Genomic DNA, 22,139 nt, shown 5'->3' with positions numbered 1-22,139 from the left:
GTATTTTTGATCAATTTCCAACATTGGTCGGCCGACCATCGTTGGAAAAAATTTGTGTTTTTTTTTAAATACTGCCCCAAATTATTTAGTTCGTCTGCCTTGTGTTTGCAATGGATTACACACCTACAAACAGGTTCAAGCCGGCTAGACTGGTTCCCTGACCTCGACGTCTGTAAATTGCTCCGTTTAATCTTATGTGGGGTCAGGGAACCAGACTACAGGAACATGATTGTTTTTTCTTGGTTTTTCCAGCATAGAGTTTTAAGCAATGAGAGAATGGCATCCATTCATGAATAATATGCAAGAGGTTTTGTAAATAAAATATTAGCGAAGGGTTTAACGTTACGGAAGAGTCCTAATGATGTAAATATATTCAAGCAGTTGCACATGTTAAAAGAAGTTCATATTTTAGCTACAAAGGAAAAAATATATAGGAACAAGTGGTATAACAGCAATAGCTTCCTGAGTTTGATCCCTTGAATATTCCATTTTCCTGCGGTGCAGCGTACAGAGAATGGGATGCTCCAGGTTTTCCCAAAGGGACTATTTCACAAATTTTGCAAAAAAGCAATCGGCAGTTTTTTGGTTCCATTTCTGACATATTTCACAAAACTCAAGATTTTCAGGAATATATTTTGGAAAAAATGTTGCAACCTGACGCTACTTCAGCGGTTGGGTTTATGGAGAGTCAAGAACATTTTCTATTTATTTCCTACCAAAATTGGAAATGTTTCCCAGTCCCAGATTCTTGTCTTTTCATTATTTTTGCAGTGACTGACCTTCATTGGGATGATATATGAAGAAAAAAAAAGTGTCAGGTTGCAGCATTTTTTCTGATATTTTGATTTCTGGCAACACTCCAGAGAAAATGAAATTCCACACCTTTGGGATATCTCAACTTTTAGGTATATTAAAAAATAAATCCGCTATTAAAATTTTACTGAATCCTGATTGTTTGTTGGACTTGCTCATTTAAGTTTGTCTTCAGTTTTAAGAGTTGGTCTGCTGTCTTGGTCTTGGGCATTTTAAGGGGCGGCATTTTGGTGAGCTAAGCAAAAGGGATCACTATGAAAGAACTAACAGGCCAAGGGTGGATCGGGGGAAGCTTTTCACGTGAACTGTGGCAAAGGAACTCCTTTCTTTGCTTACTAATGACCAGGGGTGACGTCATGTCTTAGGTCTATTCTGTATCTGTATCGATTTCCTGCAGCAAAACGGATACTGCCACATCCCGTGCCATGGCAACTCCAGCGGGCTGTGGCCGTTTTGCTGGAGGAAATCAATACAGAAACAGAATAGACCCGAGACATGAAAACGTCATGCTTTGTTTACATGTGTGCTTTCCTATGGGAGCCAGGCTGGGATGGTAGCCCCAGATTCGACTACATCACAGGACTAAGGTGGGGAGCTGATGATATGAAGAACAAATACTGCAAGTGAAACTTGCGCATTCCCCCTGGCATGCTGGCAGTTATGATACAGTCAGTTAGAACGGATACTTGTCAGTGTCCTTAACCAAAATGGAAGATTTCTATTGTTTTAGCAATAGTGACCTTGACCTTTGACCTGTCAGCCCGAAAAGCAATAGGCTTTATAAGACTACCAAGAGCAACCCACAAACCAAATGTGAAGTTCCTAAAAAAAGTATTTCTCAAGTTATCGTGCTGACAATGTTTCTATTGTTGTAGCAATATTGACCTTTGACCTGTCGGCCCCACAACTACCAAGAACAGCCCACAAACCAAACTTGAAGTTCCCAAGTAAAGTATTTCTCAAGTTATCGCGTTGACAACATTTCTATTGTTTTAGTAATAGTGACTTTGACCTGTCGGCCCAAGTGATAGGCTTCTTCAAGAACAACTCACAAACCAAATTTCAAGTTCCTAAGTAAAGTATTTCTCAAGTTAGTGTACTGACAAGTGTTAACCTAACCAAAACATGACACACAGACACACACACATTTGTTTTACATACGCTATGTGGACATTCCTTTGTTTTCGTGTAATTAAGAAAACTCGGTACAAAAAATAACTTTACTTAAACTGTGAAAACTCTTTCAACCCCAAATTTGTTTTTTGATTTCCTTGAATGTTTCTCTTCATTCTGCGACGATAACCCTTCTATAAACCCAAAAATGCCTCTAAACCTGTTTTCCAGAGAGGGCAAAACGTTATGTGGACATGTCTTAGTCCACATAACGTCAACACAACCTGCATTATGTGGACATCTTTTGTTCACATGTCCACATAGTGACTGTAAGACAAACTCAGACATACACAAATACAGACCTCCACACATACATACACACAGAAAGAATGCGCTATCGCAATATCCTGCTCCGGCTTACAGCCAGGCGGATAAACAGCCAGGGGGATCAACAAAAATGGCACAGCCTAGGTATGGACTGAGGGAAATGGGCTTTGACATAAGGCAGAGGCATATTGCTCACTCACTTTTTTGAGAGAAAGACATAAGAAAAGTGGAACAAGCCTAATGTTTCTCATTAGTGAACGGATTTAATTGGACTCAAAACAAGCTCCTTCCAAGAATTACAAATGCCTTACAACAAAAGGGGGAATATCAGTGTCATGAGAACAACGCTCACAAAAACGCAATCCAAATATAAGTCTACTAATAGGATATTTCGTCTTCAAGAGTTGTCAAGTAATTCTACCAATTTGGCAAACGCAAGGGATTCAGATGTCTTAATTAAGGCACTCGTCCAAAGGAACAGTCAACAAACAAGAGGGTCATTAACGCAAGGTCCCTGAAATAAGCCATCATGCAGTCAAAACACTAGTTAACTCTACACATTTGTATATCTGGTGTTTAAAAGTTTAAACTTGGGAACTATTGCTTATTTTAATATTTTTTTTTTTGTATTTTACTTAATTTACTTATGGCTTTGTATTTACAATGGTTGTTTTTGCCGCATGTACAAGTAATTCATAATTTTCTGAAAAGGTCAAAGGTTATCCAATGCAAGGTACAGTGTGTAAGAAAAAGCGTAGAAAATCACATTCAGAAATTTTGTGGTTTTTTTAAGTACAGTCTATAAGTAAGAAAAGTTTGTAGAAAAGAAGGCATTATTTTTGCCGCCTTTGACCAACATCACACATTATGAACATTTGTTTTCGTTGAGATTCTACAGGTTTTTTTTATACATATTTATAATTCAATATACAGAGTTATCTGATCACAAAAATAGATGAAATATTTATGATCACCTTCAGGTGAAAAGGCAGTTACTCTTTTTTTTTTTTTTTTTTTTTTTTTACACATGAACAATTGAACATTTTGCATTTTCCCGAACACAGCACATTCGTTTTCTTTGCCAATTATAGTGATCTGTTTTACACACTAATACTCTTCTAAAAAAGACTTGCATTTGTTTATCTTTCACAAAAACTGACAGAAATACACTAATGTTTCCTCTTCTCTGCGTTCAATACAAGGAGGAAAACAAAATTCCACTTGGGACAACAATGCAAAACTTTTACCGCCAACAGCATAGAATACACAGATACACAAAACATCCAGCACAAAATTAAATCCAAAGTGGTTCCCAACCCACTCCCCCTATACTACAAGACTCATTTTCTCTCCTGGTTCCCTGTGATGTCTAATTTTCCCCCGATTTGAGGAAGTTTCCTCAAACAATTGGTTTCATTTTATTTAAAATTAAAGCACTATGAGCCAACTCGCTAAAAAAACCATTAATCTTTTTTTGTTAACCATAACAAAACAAGTTAATAATACTTTCCCCAAAAAGAAAAGAAAAAAAAGAAAAAGGAACCATGGCACTTTTTCTTCGCACTTATCTTAAACTCATCAACGTTAAACATCAAATATAACAATCTTCTGGCAGAAAATAGTATCCTCCTTTTTCAATAAAGGCTGCAACATTTATGTCACAAAAACTATTTAATGAATGAAGAAGAAGTGCCTAAACGAAACAATATCAAAGTTGGACACTAATATCAATACTGTTTACTTTTTAAGAGTTAGCTGATCCCGTCTGATAGAAAAATACAAGTGATCTTTTTTTTTTAACTAATGCTTTGATTAAAACAAAACTACAATTCCTTAGACAAGTTACAGCAGGAATGTTTCCGTGTCTAATTACATTTGACATCTAAAGCAAATATAGTGGTCCCTACCTTTGCAACATATCTGATTGTATTATCAGCAAATTGACAACAAAGCAAATTGTAAAACAAAAAATAGTGATTTTTTTTTAATTTTGAAAATATAAAAACATTTGTTCAACTTGAAACACAAAAACTGAATTAAGTACTGCTAGTAATGTACCAATGCTTGCTATCATGCCTATTGATCAATTTGTAGCCTTCCACTGCGTCTACAGACCACATTAAGAAAGCAGTAAACATTCATTCAACAATAGCAAGCTCCTCGGTTAGTTACAAAACCATCACGCCCACAGTGTCCGAGCTCCATTGATAACGTACACAGTGGGCTCGCAAGACGAAAACTAGTCAAAATCTATTTCTGATATTGCTTGCTTATATTTGGAATCTGGTGGTCACCTCGACAAACGCAAGAAGTTAAAAAAGACCACAGATTTGGTTATTTTCTAAATAAACAACATAAAGTTGATTTGGCATGTGTATTTATGTGATGTTCAGAATACAAGAAGCTTATCTTTTGAGGCTCAGGGGAAAAAAAGGTATCTTACAGCAGCCGCACAGCTTATTTACTTAATTTTTTTTTACAAAGAAAACAATTATCATGAATCTCAAAAACGTAAACATTATAATCTTGCCACACTGCAACAGCTACCGAACAAAACTGATGTGAAGAACAATGAGGTGGAAATGACAAGGACAAAAAAGAGTGACATGTTTAATCTTTTTTTTTTTAATTGAGGTAGTCAATCATAATCCCAGATACACAACATGGCTCAAATGAAACCTATGTGGATGAATGAGATGGATTTAAGTAATGTGAGATCCCTGTGGGGGAGTTTTTACAAAGTGATATTACCATGATGTTATTGATACTGGATAATCCCAAAGTGGGATTACATTATTTCCATTTTTTTTTTAAAACTGAGTAAATTCTAGATGAAATTATCTCAAGTAGGATAACTTTTATTTTTTTTATTTTTTCCTTCTTTTGGCACAAAGATGTCTATATTTGTAAGACATGACTCATAATGAAGGCTGCCAAAGTCGATTGAAAAAAATAATCAAACTTTACAGAGACAAAAGAGGAGTTGACAACCACATGCTGACCCATCCCCATGCAAGTTTTCTGTGTCCTCCACTTACCACAGACAAATGGTTCACCATTTATAAAACAAAAATAAAATGTATCATTTCAAATGTACAAATGAGCAACAAATGATCCCGTCATGAGGTAAAGCATCCATAATTAAAACTGACACCCATCTTTCACCTATTTCTGAATATTTAAATAAATTTTCCACGAATAATATCATACATCTAGCATAGTGAGTCCAAGCATTAATATGTAGTTGATGTTTATAAATCTCTCGGCTTTAAAAGAAAAATCTTGCACCCACAACATTTCAAAGATGATAGTCAAAGCTTCTATTTCTGTCTTTTTGAATGCATTTGAGCGAACTAAAGCAACCATTGATACAATACACTGAACAGCCTCTACAATAAATCAATACCTAATAAATCTGTAAATATCAACAAAAATAATAACGACCATTTTGAAAAGTTTCAATTTTATATATTGGCCCTAATAACAATTACTCTAGCTATAATCATAGGCAGCACACACAACTTTCAGTTTTTGTACACGTTTTAATGATGAATATATATTTAATTTTTTTTTTTAAAGAAATCAACAAAATATTCGCAGCATTCAATGTGATACAAGGTTAAAGTAATGAAACCAACAATACCACGAGCCCAGAGCTGAAATGCATGCAATTTTATACGTTAAGTCAATCGGCCGGTATACTACACATACCGCAATACTTGAACTTTCAAGATGTAAAAGGCTCCACGTTTAAGTAGATGACCGATAGATATCACTTTGAGTCTGTTGCAGATCTTCCTCCTTACAGTCTTTTTGTCCAATTCAGACATAAAATATGCCTTGGCAGTTATGTCTGGAATTGTGTAACTAGCAACCAGCAGTGTTGTTTGTCCTCTTTAGCCGGCATTTTGTGCCTTTGTGACAATCAGTTCAAACTCAATACTGTTGAGATTCTTGGACACCGTACAAACGATACAATTGGTTTGTTTGGGCGTTGTTTTTTTTTTCCTAGCTCTCGCCGTTGACCATGATTGGGGACACCTGTCCATTTGTCATGCCGTTCATGGCCGTCACTTCCTTCACCACTTCTCTCACTACTTCTTCGACTCTCTTCCGGTTGCGCTCCTCTCGAGGTTTGCGCTGGGGTAGCGCCTCAGTGGGTGTGGTCTCCGCACTGCTGCTTGCGTTGCCGTTGACCAATGGGCCGTTGAGGTCTGCCTTGGTCTGGTCTCCTGACTTCCCCTGTGGCTGTTCTTTCAGCTTTGGCGAGTCTGCTTTGCTGTCGTGTGAATTGCCGTTAGCCATTGGAAGGTCGCCGTTGACAGCGCCCTCTAACTTCTTGTTGGAATTTACTGGCCCGTTCTGCGAGATTTGAATGCTGTCAGGGCGGGGCACGGCGCCGGACTCATTTTTGGTATCCTTATCTACCCCGCCCTCTGGTTTCACCTCCCCTTGGTCGTGTCGCCATCTGTACTGCTCGCGTCTGCGGATGATTCTGTCCTTATTACGGGGTTCCTCCCTGTCCTTCCCCCGCCCGCCTTCGCCTCTGTCGTAACGCTGTCTGTCGTTGCGTGGTCTGTCGTTGCGTGGCCTGTCGTTCCGGGGGCGGTCGTTCCTGCGCCCTTCTTGCGATGCTTCGTGATGCGATTTATCGTCGGCGCTGCGAGGACTGTGTTTGTTGGGTCCGTCCTGCCGGCCTCGGTTCCCCCGCTGGTCCTGTCTGCTGCCCTCTTTGGCCGACTGAGACTGACCCTGTCTTGGATTGCTACCCTGCTGACCCTGTCTGTCGCTGCCTTGGCGTGGGTTCCTCGGACCTCTGCCTCTCTGGCCCTACTCGGGAAAAAAACACAATAAAATAAGATGCTTTGTTTTAATTGAAATAAGGGAATGCATGCTTGAACAGCAGATAGCAAATTGTGACCACTGGTGATAGCTCCATTGGCAGGACTACTCTCTCCAAACCACTTCAACAATCGCTTTGAAAGAACACCCTACGATTATTACATGGACCTTACTTTAGGGGTGATCAGCCAGTCACTCAAATAAAGGCCAAACTGAGGCGGCTACGGCTTCAAATAACACACAGGTCTATGGGAGTGGCTGCAGCCGCTTCCATAGGCGCCTGTAATATCAAGCCGTAGCCAAGTAATTCAGACATGGCCTAATCCTCTGATAAACAAATGAGCATCCACCAAATCACATTTTTAGAGTCTTTGCATCCTCCAGTGCACTCTTTGTGGAGACTATTGACACATCCAGCTAACTGGCAACAAATTACACCCAAAGAGCAAAGGTTACACATCTGTATCAGACTGGCACACCAGAGTCGCACTGAACTAACTTATTTTCAAAGACTTGTTTTGTCAAATTAAAATGTTGATGTTTTAAACAGTTCAGAGGGACTCTGTCAAAGATCGACTGTCGCAGTCACTAGGAACAATTTCGGAGTCTTGTCTGAAACCCAAATCTATTTGGGTCGACATGAGTCACTCCTAGTACATATGTGGTTCAGCCAGACTCTGGAAAATCAGTCTGCGACAGTTATTAACCAGTGAGTTTGTGCTGTACCTGCAGCGATCGCTGCATCTTGGCGGCCATCTTGGCCACCTCAGAGTCCATATCAGCGTCAGGGGTGGTCGGGGAGGTAGGCGTGGCTGGGGTGTCCACCGTGGAGGCGGATCGGCTCAGCAAGCCACCGTGATCGTCGCTGATGGAGGTGGGCCGGCTCAGACTGTCCATACTAGTCAGGGACGTCAGGGAGTGACGACGAGCAGAGTACACGCTCTTGACGGGTAGGACCTCACCAAAGTTCTTGACGGCCTGAAAGAAGGGATTACAGTAGAAGTTTGTGAAAAAAACACACACAATCGGGCCAACAAAAGATGTTTAGTAATGTAATCATTCATTACTTTTTCCACCAAGAAAGCACTGTATATTTGTACATAAAATATGTGAGCAAAAGTTGATCACGACGGCAAAATGTTTGGTATAGCTGTGTTCACTATCGACCTATTGCCGTTTGCAAGTTATCCACGCCCCTTAGATAACTATGGAATTTTGCACATTAAGTTTTGTTTGTCTCAGATTTTGCGCGTTCCACGTCCATTTGCATATCATGTCATTGGACAATATTTCACAAGCTGCGTTGACGCGATTCTACCGCGATAGGTCAATTGCGGTGCTCTCCTGTCAGGCATGCAACTTGGAAGTAACCAGCAAAAAAAGAGGAAACTCCATTCTTTACAAGACTTTATACTGTGCATTTCAATTTTTAATGGTATAAAAACAAGGAAATCAGCTAATCCAAGAAAAATTGCATGCCTGCACAGTCTAACTTTAACAATTTTTGACTCAAACTTCCAAAACATGTTTTCAACTTTTCAAAACATTTGTCATCATTCCAACTTGAACATTTGGATCCTACCTCCTGTAGCAGGTCTGGATTGCCTGTGAAGCGAGATGATCGCCCAATCTCCTCGTCAATTTTTCTCTCCGAGACAAAGTGCTAAAAAGGGAAAAATAAACATCAAAAAACAAAAATCAATGATCAGACCTTCAACAGGGTCTTCAAAAACATCCTCATCAGCCCTTGGTCACATCTCATTCAATACAGGGTTTTCAAAATTGTATTTTTTTGTCAACAATATTCAAATAAAAGAAATCACCACCTAAGAAAACGTATGGACTTGAGTCCCCCAAAATAGAAACGGGGATGGGCTACAGGCAATCTATGTTCGGAACTCAAGTGGATACCAAAAAAATTGATCCATAAAATTTACCACATGCAGCTGAGCAAAAAGAAAATATTCAGAGACATTTGACATGAAAGGTAATTTACAACATTTGAAAATATCAAAAAACAAAAACGCCAAATTACTACGAAATACACATGTACAGTAAACTCCGGCTAAACCGGCACTCTCGGGACCCAAGAATTTGTGACGACTTACGCGAATGCCGATATATGCTATAAGTCGTCATTTTGCCGACTTACATGAATGGTCTTTTGCACACATGATTCATTGCACTAATTGGCTTCGATTTACCCTGGATTGTCTCCTTAATGATTGAGTTGAATCCAGGAAATTAATCCTCGAATTGTATCATCACGTTTGGGTTATTGATAGTGGAGACCACGATTGTGTACGTGCACAGTAACAAATTAAATGCGTGCGTGGTGCGGTATATACCACGCACGCATTGACTGCAGCAGTAGTCATTCAATAAGACGACCCCCAAAATGGACAGAGCGCATTCGTACAGCCCAGAGGGGGTACTGGTATTGATATGCTCACGATGCATATGCGATGTATGCAGCAAAGATCCTATAACGCCAAGTAGTGGTATGCAGTAGGACACCCTTTTTCGACACTGATGCATGCAGCAATCACGGGCCGTGCGAAACCACTTTTCACTCGACACTTTGCTAACCGCAGTACAGGAAGTCGATGCCAATGCGTGATTTGTTGAATGCCGACTTACACAAAGGATTTTGTAAAGCTTTTTATATAAAAGGGGACCGAGAGTAACAAGACGACTTGAGCGAAATGGCGACTTGTAAAAGCCGACTTAGAAATAAAAAATTCAATGGAAATGCATTACGGACAATCAGGACTTAAAGGGAATATACATCATTTGCTTTTGCTGTAATTTTCAGAAATGGGTGGAATTGGGGGGTCGGAAATATAAAGCAAATATAGTTACACTAACTTTTTGGAGGTTTTGGGTTCGAAAATGCTATAAAAACCAAGAAAAACGATCATTTTCCTGTAGTCTGGTTCCCTGACTCCATATAAGAAGAAACAGAGCAGTTTACATACATTGGGGGAATTGTAAGGTCAGGGAACCAGTCTAGCTGGCTCGTACCCGTTTATAGGTTTGTAATCGATTGCAAACAAGTGCAATGGTCAATTGGGGCCAGTATTTGATAAAAAGCCAGTTGTTTCCAACGCTGATCGGCCGATCAGCGTTGGAAATTGATACAAAAATACCACTTTTCTTGAAAATGACAGTATACCAGGTGCCATAATTTTACAGGATGCTTTAGACTGTCATTTACCAACATCCTGTTAAGGTATTTCGCAAAAACTTGATAGTTTTATTTTTCGTTGTTTGCAAATGTTGTATATTCCCTTTAAGTCAGATGGCCGACTTGAGCGATTTGATGAGTTGTACGATGTCGGTTTAGCCGGAGTTTACTGTACCTTACTTGACTGTAAGTGAACAATAGTCTCAAGCATCTTGTAAAATCATGGCACCTGCTGTGCCGTCATTTTCAAGAAAGTGGGATTTTTTGTATCAAGTTCCAAAGTCGGCCGACCATCGTTGGAAAAAAACCCAGACATTTTTCAAATACTGCCCCCAATTTATCAATATAACAATATTTGCTGTAAAATTCTAACCTCTATTCTGAAAATTACAGCAAAAGCAAGTTTCCTTTAAGTAATAAACATAAGACACTTTGGCAGATATAACATGTATGAGGGGAGGGGTGTGTGTTTCAGAGTATTAAGCATTCAGCCATATGTACCTGCCTGTGTAGCTCTTTGAACTTCAACACAGTTCTACATGAGCGATACATGTACATGTCTAGAGTTACAAGCACAAACATCTGTTTTCCACAGCCAAACCTCCCGGGGGAGACTTATATGTAAGAAAGGGCAACCTTCAACCCAACCTCAAGTCCAACTACAATTCCAACGAGTTTCCTGTACTGAGGGGAAATGTTTCTAACGAGTTTACAATGAGTTGAAGATTTTGAAAGCTCCCTGTCTGGCTGTCAGTTTGCAAAATGTATACCATATGATCAGACGGCTGAAATGGCATTACTAATTTTAGCATTCCTACTTTTGGCATGCACAGTCGAAGGACTATACAACGCAACCTTGCTCTGAAAACGTTTTAAGTCTTAGTCATTATTCCCATGTAATACAGAGATGGGTAAAAGATATTGGAAAGTATCATTAAATCCATTGTTACACGTGTAAAGAAATTCTACTATGAAGCAAAAATACCCACCAACGGCAAGTAGGGTATCTTTACTGTCACTGATAATCTTCCCGGTAGTCTGTACAAGTGGTTTTCATTTCAAAGGAATATTCTTTTACAGTGAATTTTCAATTTTGTACATGTATGTACAATAGAAGTGAATCTTACAGAGTCCTCAATAATGTACAACAAAACTCTAAAAAAAATTGTAGTTTTCTCCAAGAACTATGGACTTTTGAGCTTGGACTATCATTTTTCACTGTCATATTATATATGTGGTTCACTTTCGATTTACAAATGTGCACGACTGATAATAACATACCCACACAACACAATCTTGAGCTACCTAGTCAAAAACACTGCAAGTAAAACTTGCGCAATCCCTCTGGCATCCTGCCAGTTTGTATACATGTACATGTACAGGCAGGTAGTAAGGACAATTTTCAGCGACGGCCTTGATTGTCCACCCGGCAGGTACCAGTTCTCAGTTGAATGGGGAGTTTGGGTTGAATGGGGAGCTTCGGTGAGACACTGGACTAACATATGTTAGAGTCATTAGAATCTCTCCAGAGACCTCGTAAATATCCATATTGGAAAGGATTTTTTTAAACACACACCCACACACAGAAGGAATACGCGATCACAATATCCCCTTGTCTGGCTTGAAAGCCAGGGGGATAAAAAGACACAACGCAGAGATGAATCTTTCCCCCAGCCCCATACCTTGATATCTGCTCTGAGTTCCAGGAGATCAGTGTCCGTCTTGCTAACAGCTCTGCTGATTTCTTGCTTCAGCTCAAAGGCCCGATGCTGCCGATCATCAAGAAGTGAGGCTGTTTAGAAACATTCAAAGAAAATAAGAGTTACGAAAACAAATCAAATCATGAACAAACCTTGAGCTCCAGTTACGGAACTTGGTTTCAATCGCTGAAAAACATTCTTTAAATCCAATTCACGTACTATAATACATAAACGCACAAAACTGAATAAAAAATCAATGAAAAGCCAACTTTTTAGACTCATAACAACTCTATAACTCATTCGTATCATCATGTCGTCACCTTTTGACCAATCCAAAAATGTCTAGCTCACCTCTTCCAGATAATAACAAAATTAAGTTAAACACTGCAAATAAAATCCTGCAATTTGTTTCTTAACTTACTGGCTTGTCGCTTGACTTCTTGAATCTGTCTCATCAGTTCCTCCTCTCGTGATCCCAAACTGAAAATAAAAAGACAAAAAAATTGAAAATTGTTTCCCGAGGCATTTTGCTATCACATCAATTTCTTTGACTCTGTCTTTGTACTTATTTACTAGGAAAGTCCACCAAAGGCGAAACAGAGCAATTTATAGACGTCCGGGAATTGTGAGATCAGGGAACTAGTCTAGCTGGCTTGTACCCATTCACAGGTGTGTAATCGATTGCAAAGAAAATGTGGACTAACTAAATATGATAAATCGGGAGAAGTATTTGAATAAAAGCCATTTTTTTTCTAACGCTGGTCGGCTGACCATTGTTGGAAATTGATACAAAAATACTACTTTTCTTGAAAATGTCAGCACACCAGGTGCCATGATTTTACTTGCTTTAGACTGTCATTCACTAATAGTGAGGTATTTCGTGATAATTTGGTAGTTTTGTTTTTGATGTTTGCAATTTTCAAATGACGTATATTCCCTTTAACTGCATGATGAACAATTTTTTGAAGATTTAGGAAGGTTTCCCAGCAAAAACACTTCGGGAGTTAGGGTTTAAGTTGCTTTCAAGCAAAAGTAAATGCAGCCAGAATTTACCAAACTGAGGAATTCTGGAAAATCAAGCTCTGAATAGATATGCAGAAGGGGGTTCTTGTTTTTTACCTTGTCCTGGCATCATCAAATGATTTCTTCAGTCTTTTCTCAGCTTTCTCTATCTCTTCCGCCAGCAGGTTCTTGTGTCGTGTCAGTGACACCACTGTTCTCTGTAGATCCTTTGATGACTTGTCCAATGAGGAACCTACGAATATCAAACAAATAGATATAGATTCGCAATCTTGACAATCACAAGACACCAGCACACGTGTCACAGGAGAAAAATAAAGTTTTACATAATAGACATGTGACAAGTCTTACACAAAGCATATGGTACGTTTCTTGTTTGTCACTGTTTCTATGTCATTGTGCCTTTCAGAGAGTTTCAGCCATTTTTAAAAACACTAGACACGCAAACTTCTATGATGTTTTAGAAGTAAAATACACTTAAAGCAAAATATCAAATGTTACAAGTGATTGTTCTAAACTTTCACAACTGAATGAAAAGACAAAACATAGCCAAATCTCTTTTCAGCAAGGTCTAAAAGCCTCAGCGTCTGACCAAAATTTGGAATGATGTTCCCTGAGAGCAGTTGAAAAAGCCTCGTTGAATCTTAAGACTTACCTGTCTTTTTGGATCTGGACGGATCGGTCACTGAGCTAGACTCGCTAATATTCCTCTCCCTCTTTCCAACACCCTCTGAACTTTGACCCTGACCCGACCTCTGACCCGAGCCATCCTTGCCTGTCCTTCTGTCGGGTGCCGGTCCCGAGGCCTGTTTGTGACTGTGTTGCTGGCCGGATCTGGCTTGGGTTGCTTCCGATGGATGTTGCCCCTGTTGGGACTGGGCGTGCGCCGGGCGCTGCCTGGGTTCCTGAGGTTTCTTTTGCGTGGCGCCCGCTGGGTTCTCTTTGGGTTTTGACTGGGTGGGGGCGGGCTTCCGGTCGCTATTGGTCTGCTGGGGATTGCGCTGTGGTTTCGGGCTATCAACAGGCTTGGGGGCACTTTGGCGTTGCGCTGGTGCTGGTTTGGCATCGTTGGCTACTGCACCAATGGGCTTGGTTTGCTGAGTACTTCCAGCTTCAATGGGTTTATCTACAGAATAACAAAACGGTAACTGACTATATTGAAGAGGAAACAGGTGATCATTGATGAATGGTTTCCTTTGATGCTGGTTTACCTGACTGCAGGTAACATCTGCAGATGAAAGTCAATACAGAAAAGGTCTTTGATGAGTCACGAGACGGAAGGGAAGGTCATCCACTTCTGCAACTGGGATATTGATTGAGTTATAGTGAATTATGAACTGCCCATAATTTCTTGTATTCACAAATTGTATTGCAATGCAAATGATCTTTAGTATTAAAAGAAGTATGTCTGTACACATGTACACGACACCTGTTTTACATGAAACCTGTTTAATAGCAACTATGAAATGAATTTGGGGTAAAATTGCGCATATTTTCAGATGACTCTGCGCTTTGCATAAAGGTATCAAATTTGGAAAAAGAATATATGGGTACAAAGATCATCTTATTCAGAGAATAGCTGTACATGTATGTAAATTTTATGGGCTGCGTTCACAAAAAAAAAACCTGTTTTCAAATGTTTCACTTCTTTCAATCACACTACAATGGAATCATTGGTAGGAATGAAAACATAATATTAATTTACAAATTTTAAAATACTGCATATGTTCAATCGATTATGTTTTATTCAATTTTTGGGAGCGTGGGGCATATTCTGAAACGAAATTCATGGAAATGTATGTCTGCTCACGTACTGTGCAAATCAATCAATAATTTGATCGTACATGTACATGTACTGGCAAGACTACATTACAAATACCGAATTTCCTTTTGTTATTGACAAAAGAAATATGCAAAGTATGCAAGCCAGGAAACTACTATTGATCAACTTTGGAGATATGAAAAGCTGTTTATAGCCGCTGTGCCAAACACTGCAAGGAACTGAAGACAATGGCCTTGCATTTACAATGTAGTTACACGGACTGTTCAACGTGATTGCACATTCGGGGGAGTTCCCCTATACCAGTTCAGACCAGTGTCAGGCACCAACTTGTATGCCCGTGGGCCGTGTTCATGGACATTGATCATGATGTTTTTATCATCAACAAGTAGCCACAATGAACTTAGAGCGCACGCAAATACAGTGTTTACTACCTGCTTAATTCCGTTTCTATTATGGGTCTGATGGTTAAACAAATGACTCCATTTAACCACATCCTCTGTGTAAACTTGTAAAGGATGTTTAAGTTTTAATTTGATGTGTATAACCATGGCACACAGACATTTCTCACATCATTATTACTCATCAGTTTTGTTTGGGCAGTCAGGGAGGAATTACATGTGTACATGCACATGTACTTCAAATATTCAAAGAATCTTAAAATACTGTCATTCCAATACTTTTTCACAGTAACTGTAAGTTCTTCATTCAAGGCTTCATAATCATATTAAACCCTTACTGCCTGGGGCATTTTGACTTGGAATTTCAAATTCCCCAAATCATCAAAAATCTTAAACTAAAGTAAAACAAAAGCACTTTTTTTGCATAGTCACTGAGGTTTACTGCTAAAAATAGCTTTATCAAAACTGTACAAAACCAGGCAATAATTTTTGATGGATTGAGGTTGCAATGATTAGTATTAAAAGAAATGCTTTAACATGTACATATGCACATGTACATTGTAAGTACATGTATATGATACATGTAATTTCTGGAGAAACGGTGACAACTTATACATGAACCAAATATTAATATATCACTTAATATATCCTGGCGAATGGTGATGAGAAACGTTCATGCTCCAGGCCTAAATGTAAGTTATAATCATTTTCTTTGTTTACGAAACAATACATGCATACCTTCCACAACAATAAATGCCAATGTCTGTGATTTGTGCTTCACCGATGCGACATGCGCATCACATGATTTCATGTGATGTGATGGTTAATAAACACCACATGATTTCATGAAGGTCACGTCTATCCTATCATTAGTTACATGTACATACCACATTTGTCCCTGGGAGGCTTAACAAATTTGCCGAAAAGTCACAAGACATTGTACCAAGGGGATTTTAAAGCCAACCCTAGTCACCCCTACAAAGATTAATGGTTGGTGCTGTAAACTGTTGCTCCAAACTGACCTTGCCCAGCACATTTGCCTTGTCCATTTTTCAAAAGAGGGGAGTTTATTCATAATAGCTGTCAAAATGACAAAGACATGCCAAGGTTGCGGTTTCTGTAGACCTTGACAGTGTACCAACAGAAATTTTCTTGGTAAACATCCACCGCTCACGTACATGCAGCAGAAAAGGTTTGGCATTAATCAAATCACCTGAGAGGGTATGTAAATTGTTGAGTTGCCCATAAACTGCGGCCACCCAGTCTTCATGCCAACTGGGGATTTTTTTTGCCAAACTTGCACGCAGTGATTGGTAAATTATAAGAAAATACAAAGAGAAAGAGGAAGTTACTTGATCCAAATAGGAAACTTTCAAGTCTGATATCCTCCTTAAATTGAAAAAGAAACCAGGTTGTTCGCTAATGACAACATTTTTGCAGATTTGTGCAGGCATGTGAAAACGATAATAATGATAATTTTCAGTGGTCAAGATACACGATGACACCTCTCCGGTTCTTATCATTTTCACCAAAAATAACATAGCACTGTTGTACTTATTATCACGATGTAATGGTACACGTAAATGAACATGTACACGTTGATGGAAGTGTTTATTTGCTAAGAATGCCCCTTAGGATTCTGAAATAATTTGTGTAACAAACATTGACTTACGATGTGATTTCCCTCAAGAAAGTGTTTAAGTTTATGTCTTGGACATAAACTTAGGGAGAAGTACGTAATGCTATTGACAAACAGAATATCTAATTGGTTGTCCCCCTTCATACTCTCAATGTACTACATGTACAGGGTGAGTAAAAAAACAACCAAATGTCGGGACCATTGTTTTAGTGAAGTTCTGCATGTAGCACTTTCAAAATGTACGATATGAGACCCCAATTCATAAGCTTTCTTTTAGTACAAGAATCATTCAAATCACTCACGTAATTTTCAAGTTACGGAGTTTTAAATACAACCATCGTTTTAAAGTTCTGTCCACGGATCACAGAAAAAGGTGTGCGTTCTTTCCGCAAAACGAAAACGAAATACACAGGGAAGTGTGTCAATTGTTTTCGTTTTGCTGAAATAACACGTACCTTTTTTAATCACCCTGTATAATATATGCAAGTGTCTTGATAATTCGGCATGCAATCTAAAATCACTTTCACAGAAAAAAAAGTCCCCTAAAAGTTAGTTTAGCTTGAACAGGTCACGTACAGTGCATGTGAACAGCGAGACAAGCATTCCATTTCTCTGTGGACGTGGGCCTCTCATGATAAATTTTTCTGTCTCGTCTACTTGCAGATTTGGCAGACAAGCACACTTCCCTTGAACAGGTTGATAACAAGCGACAGTTCGTTTCTATTTTTAACTTGGCGATTTTTTTTTTCTTGGGGGGGGGGGGGTGGTGGCTGGCACATACATGTACACGCACTTACCTATGTTGTTATTATTAGGAATGTGTTCTTCCTGTAGACCATTGGCTATGGGTAGGCCGTCTTCCTGGTTTGCCGACTGCTGCTGCTTGCTACGCTTCTTCTTATTCTTGTTATTGTTAGTCTGAAATGCAAGAGAGACGACCAAAAGACAAAAAAAAAAAAACACATCAGACTAAGTAATTATCTGAAATGGCTCACATGCAGCTAGACATGACTGGTCTTTTTTTCTTTGAGGGAAGGGGAAATTTTCATGTCTCACCTCGAGTATAATTACGGGAAATGACGCAATCCTGAACATATTAGCAAAATGAGTTAGAAAGGCTCTTTGCTCGGATCCTGCTTATCAGGGGCCACTTTCAAGGGAGCTGCGAAGCACAAGGATTTGCTTATAACTTGCTTAAAGCAGCCGGCCAATATGTCAAGCAATGCATTTTGCTGATAAATGGTCTCAGCTGATATTTTGTTTAGAGCATACATTTGCTAGGCAAGTTTTTTTGTGCTAAGTTTCTCCATGACATTGGGACGAAACAGAACAGATCCCTAAATGTCCTTGAGGTGAGTAGCAGATACATGTAACTAGACTAGCCACAGCCATTTGAGGCATCACATTTCAATGCCAAAAACATTCCTTCTATCCGTGAGAAAAAAATCGCAGATTCAATACTGACATTCGTACAATTTTAATGAACTGTCTAATTATACTCATATTTACACCGATCCATTGTGCTTCTTCCAGCACAGGATTGTGATAGTTTAAATAGAAAATATTGCTGCATCTTAATGTCAACTTGTCATAAAATGATACTGTGGAGGTACCGGTACTCTACCTTGCGTTTGTTGGGTATATTCCATTCCTTGAGGATTTCTTCTGCTCTGTCTGCAAAGTGAAGTAAAAGAAAAGAACGTATTATTGTTCTGAAAGAACAATCTCACTTGTAAACCAGTACGGTGTCTCACACGGAGGGCAAAGCTAGCCACAAAAACTGCTAGACCATCAATATTGCCTGCCAAATTCCTTCACTGACTGAGATATGAACTTGTACTTTTAGCACAGAACTTGATAGGGCACATTCAGTCAAATATGTGAATGAAAGACGCCCGAAGTCTGAATAACTTCACCTCCTGCTCATGTATCTAAAGTTTCATAAGATTACGAAGTCCATTCATCCTACCTCCAGTCGTACGTTTAACTTCCATTTTGTGCTTTTATTTTGCTGTACTTCAACCACACCACACGTACATACACCACAACCACAGAGCAACCCACAAACAGAGCTCCGTCTTAGATCCGACTGAAGGCAACAGTGAGCAATCCAAGAAACCAAATTGCAGACAGATGCAAAAAATAGAAACTCCCAGAAATTTCTGCTGTGTCTGAAAAAAAGTGTTCCCAGTAGACCGGCCCCTGCCCATACATACATGCAGCAGGTGTTTTGATACCAGGGTTATCATGCAGTTCCTTGAGGAGTTCGAAGCCAGACTTTGGTAGTCTGTTATACAACTGGGCACATATTTTGTAGTAGGGGGTGCATTACAGATTGGGCGAGTGCCTGTTGGTAACAAAGTTCATTCAGATGTCAAGGATTTCCAGGGCAGCTGGATCTCATAAAAAAAAAAAAACTGTGTAAGAAAATCCAGGAGTAATTTGGGAAGTTGGAAGAGTCAGGTCATCAGATGGACAACTAACTCTGTGGTTCAATCAATGTACCAGTTCTTTTCTCAATTCTTGGACGAAAATTTGGAGATCTTGATTTGTTCATCTTGAACATTTACCGTGTTTACATGTAAATAATAATCAAGTTTTCAGAGGGATACTGTGGACACTCAGTCTCCAGTCTTTGGCAGACTTTTTAGACCCTCTTAATGTTTCACAATTCCTAGGTGAAACTCCTAAATTCATGAAACTGATGTTAATATACTAAATGTCCCTACCACTTTTGTCAAGTACAACTGTACGTGTACATTTTACTGCATGTATTAAAGTCAACGTAAAATTTAACAGGAAATGTATGATTTGGAAATTGGTTGGGCAAACATTATTGTTAGTCATGAGATACGTATACATGGTACGAAAGTATATATACAGTATGCATTCAATCAACATAGTTTGTTTTAATGTGTTTTTATTTAGTAATTGTTATAATAAGCTTTTTTATATTATTTTATTTTATGTTTATGAGATGCTTAATTGTACAGGCATGCCAACTGAAGCAACAAGTGATGAAGGAAATGATCCAGAAAGAAGAAGTCAATTTGGTAATCTTTTGCTGAATGTAAATGTATTAACCCTAGTAATTTATTAACCCTAACTCCTTTGGCATTTTTGCTAGGATGCAACCTCAACCCAGCAAAATCCTTCAATTGAATCCATGTAAAAATTGCATACAGCCTCAATCCTCCAAACTCATCCGTTATTTCTTGAATGTGGTCCTTGGAGGGGTGACCAATGCCTCAATCCTGCAAAATTCTCCAGCAATCACTGTCAATATGTTGAGGCAGAGCCAGTGACATCCTGCAGCAGTGCGGAGGATTTCAAGTAATTTGTAGGTCTTAATTCATGCACGGCTGAGCATAAACAACACAAGGTCCAGCCTAAGACCTTGACGCAGTGCATCCTCCAAAACCAGCCACACATTTTTGCAATATAGCCTCAATCCTGCAAAATCCTCCATTTTGCAAAGAGGCTTTGGGAGGATTTTGGAAGATTTGGGATGGTTACGGTTAAGGTTGGAAATTAAACAAAAAGTTAAGAAGTAGAAGCAAAAGACAAGAACGAGTGAAAACCATGTAGAAATCTCTTTTGGGAAAATGTGTGGTTATGAAAAGAACCGGTGGATTGTCTTTTTAGAACCACACCTTTTCTCAAAAGAGATTTCTACATGGTGTTACCGCAAACCATCACCATGCAAAGTTTAAAATCTTAATTAAAAGACAAGAAGTATTGTAGATTTTTAACATGCAGACAAAATAAGGAACAAAGGGAAAGTACATGGTACATGTACAAATTCCCCTTTAATTTGCAAGCCCATGACCCTCACCCGCCCCACCCGTTTTTCTCCTCAACACGAAGAAAACATACACACACTGATCATTTAATGTCCTACCTTCCATAAACGCTTGGATGGTCTTAGGCACATCGTTATCAAAGTGTTGCAGAACAAGCAAAATGTCTTCCTTCTTTCGGTGGGGTACCACCTCCCGTACACCAGCAAGCTGTAAAAAGACGCAAACAATAAAGTTCGGCTGCATCATTAAACCAGTAACCATGGCAACAGTTGCTTACTTATCCCTTTTTCATTCAGCTACAAGAGGAAACCATTTCTATGTGGGTAGCAAATGCTCAAAAAAATTACATAAGGATAAAGTATACGTTATTGACTTGTAACTCTCTCTGAAAATTTCATGCACTTTGCACTCTACTCACACTCTATTCACACATTTAAATACAAACACCCCAAAATTCAGCTGTCCACCACTGTTCATTTACCGTTCTACACATGGATGAATACTCTTTAAATAATAAAAAAAAAACATGATGCTTTCATCCCTCTATGAATGAACAAAAAATTGCACAGGAAAACAGACACAAATCACTATCCCTCTTTTAGGAGAAAAGACTTCATTTTTTCCTCATATTCAAAACACAAAATCTGACCCAAAAAAAGAGAATGTTTCAGTCTTGACTCAACTTATACCAATCTCATTTTTACATAAATGCCTACATGTGTGCAATCTCTGGTTCTCTCTCAGCTCAATAGCTTCAAATGGCATTCCATGGACAGCTGTAAAAATGAGTTCCTTTATTAAAATATGCATAACTGTTCAGAACATGGATCAATTTTGGTAATTTTATTTTTTCCAAATGAGTGGAAGCACATGGTGGTTTAATGCTTCATTGGTGTGTCAAAATTAATTGCTTTTTAAGGGGGAAAAAATCATTAATCCAGGTAAGGCTGCATCAGATTGCATTTAACAGGACGGCTGGATTTAACTCAAGGGTCTATCGCCACTGGCTGCAGCCATGTCCATAGGAGCATGTGCAATTTCCAGTCAAAGCCGAGCAATTTGGAGACAGCCTCACTTTCTTTTTGACTCGCCCACGTGCACATGTTGCAAAACCACCTGTAGTGTAGACATTGTATGCACAAACGTCCAAATTTTGATTTTTGCCTGTAATTGTTAGATGTTTACAGTACGCGTCCTTTTAATTCTGAAAAAAAAAATCCATTTTTACCTTGGAGGGGCACTTTCATTCAAAAAGAATTTTGAGAAACATTTTATGTACATATCGGTTTATATATTTCATATACTTATTAGCCACATTCACAGTCCTTGTCAATTGTCATTAATTGTGTGTATGTGACATCATACATGTAAGTCACATTGCTCACTACACCAACCACAGACTTGTTGCTACAATGAACTTTCTGGATTTTCAGATTTTGCTGCTCTCCCAAATGTCATCCTTTTCATTTTACCAACTTTGCAACAGGTATGGAAACAACCACCCCAACCCCCTT

The 22,139-nt window shown here is 39.0% G+C and overlaps 1 protein-coding gene across 6 annotated transcripts in view; it reads right to left on the bottom strand.

The window, feature by feature from the left end:
* Window positions 1–2,491: 2,491 nt before the first annotated feature.
* The window catches only part of LOC119740404 (spermatogenesis-associated serine-rich protein 2-like), a 37,440-nt gene continuing 17,792 nt past the window's right edge, over window positions 2,492–22,139 (bottom strand). For 5 of the 6 annotated variants that reach the window (XM_038215697.1, XM_038215698.1, XM_038215695.1 and 2 more), the window contains exons 3-12: window positions 20,724–20,832; window positions 18,447–18,496; window positions 17,620–17,740; window positions 13,658–14,128; window positions 13,102–13,237; window positions 12,404–12,462; window positions 11,965–12,074; window positions 8,678–8,758; window positions 7,822–8,073; window positions 2,492–7,083 (exon numbers count right to left, since the gene is read on the bottom strand). In XM_038215697.1, the coding sequence (XP_038071625.1) occupies window positions 6,262–7,083; window positions 7,822–8,073; window positions 8,678–8,758; window positions 11,965–12,074; window positions 12,404–12,462; window positions 13,102–13,237; window positions 13,658–14,128; window positions 17,620–17,740; window positions 18,447–18,496; window positions 20,724–20,832 (2,211 nt within the window). In that variant the 3' untranslated portion in view covers window positions 2,492–6,261. Of the gene's footprint in view, window positions 7,084–7,821; window positions 8,074–8,677; window positions 8,759–11,964; window positions 12,075–12,403; window positions 12,463–13,101; window positions 13,238–13,657; window positions 14,129–17,619; window positions 17,741–18,446; window positions 18,497–18,791; window positions 18,997–20,723; window positions 20,833–22,139 lie in introns of those variants that run through there. The other variant, XM_038215699.1, reaches the window with a different exon arrangement.

This window comes from Patiria miniata, unplaced genomic scaffold (genome assembly GCF_015706575.1).
Source record: "Patiria miniata isolate m_02_andy unplaced genomic scaffold, ASM1570657v1 HiC_scaffold_5, whole genome shotgun sequence".
NCBI classification, from domain to species: domain Eukaryota; kingdom Metazoa; phylum Echinodermata; class Asteroidea; order Valvatida; family Asterinidae; genus Patiria; species Patiria miniata.
This window is presented reverse-complemented; position numbering and strand designations above follow the sequence as displayed.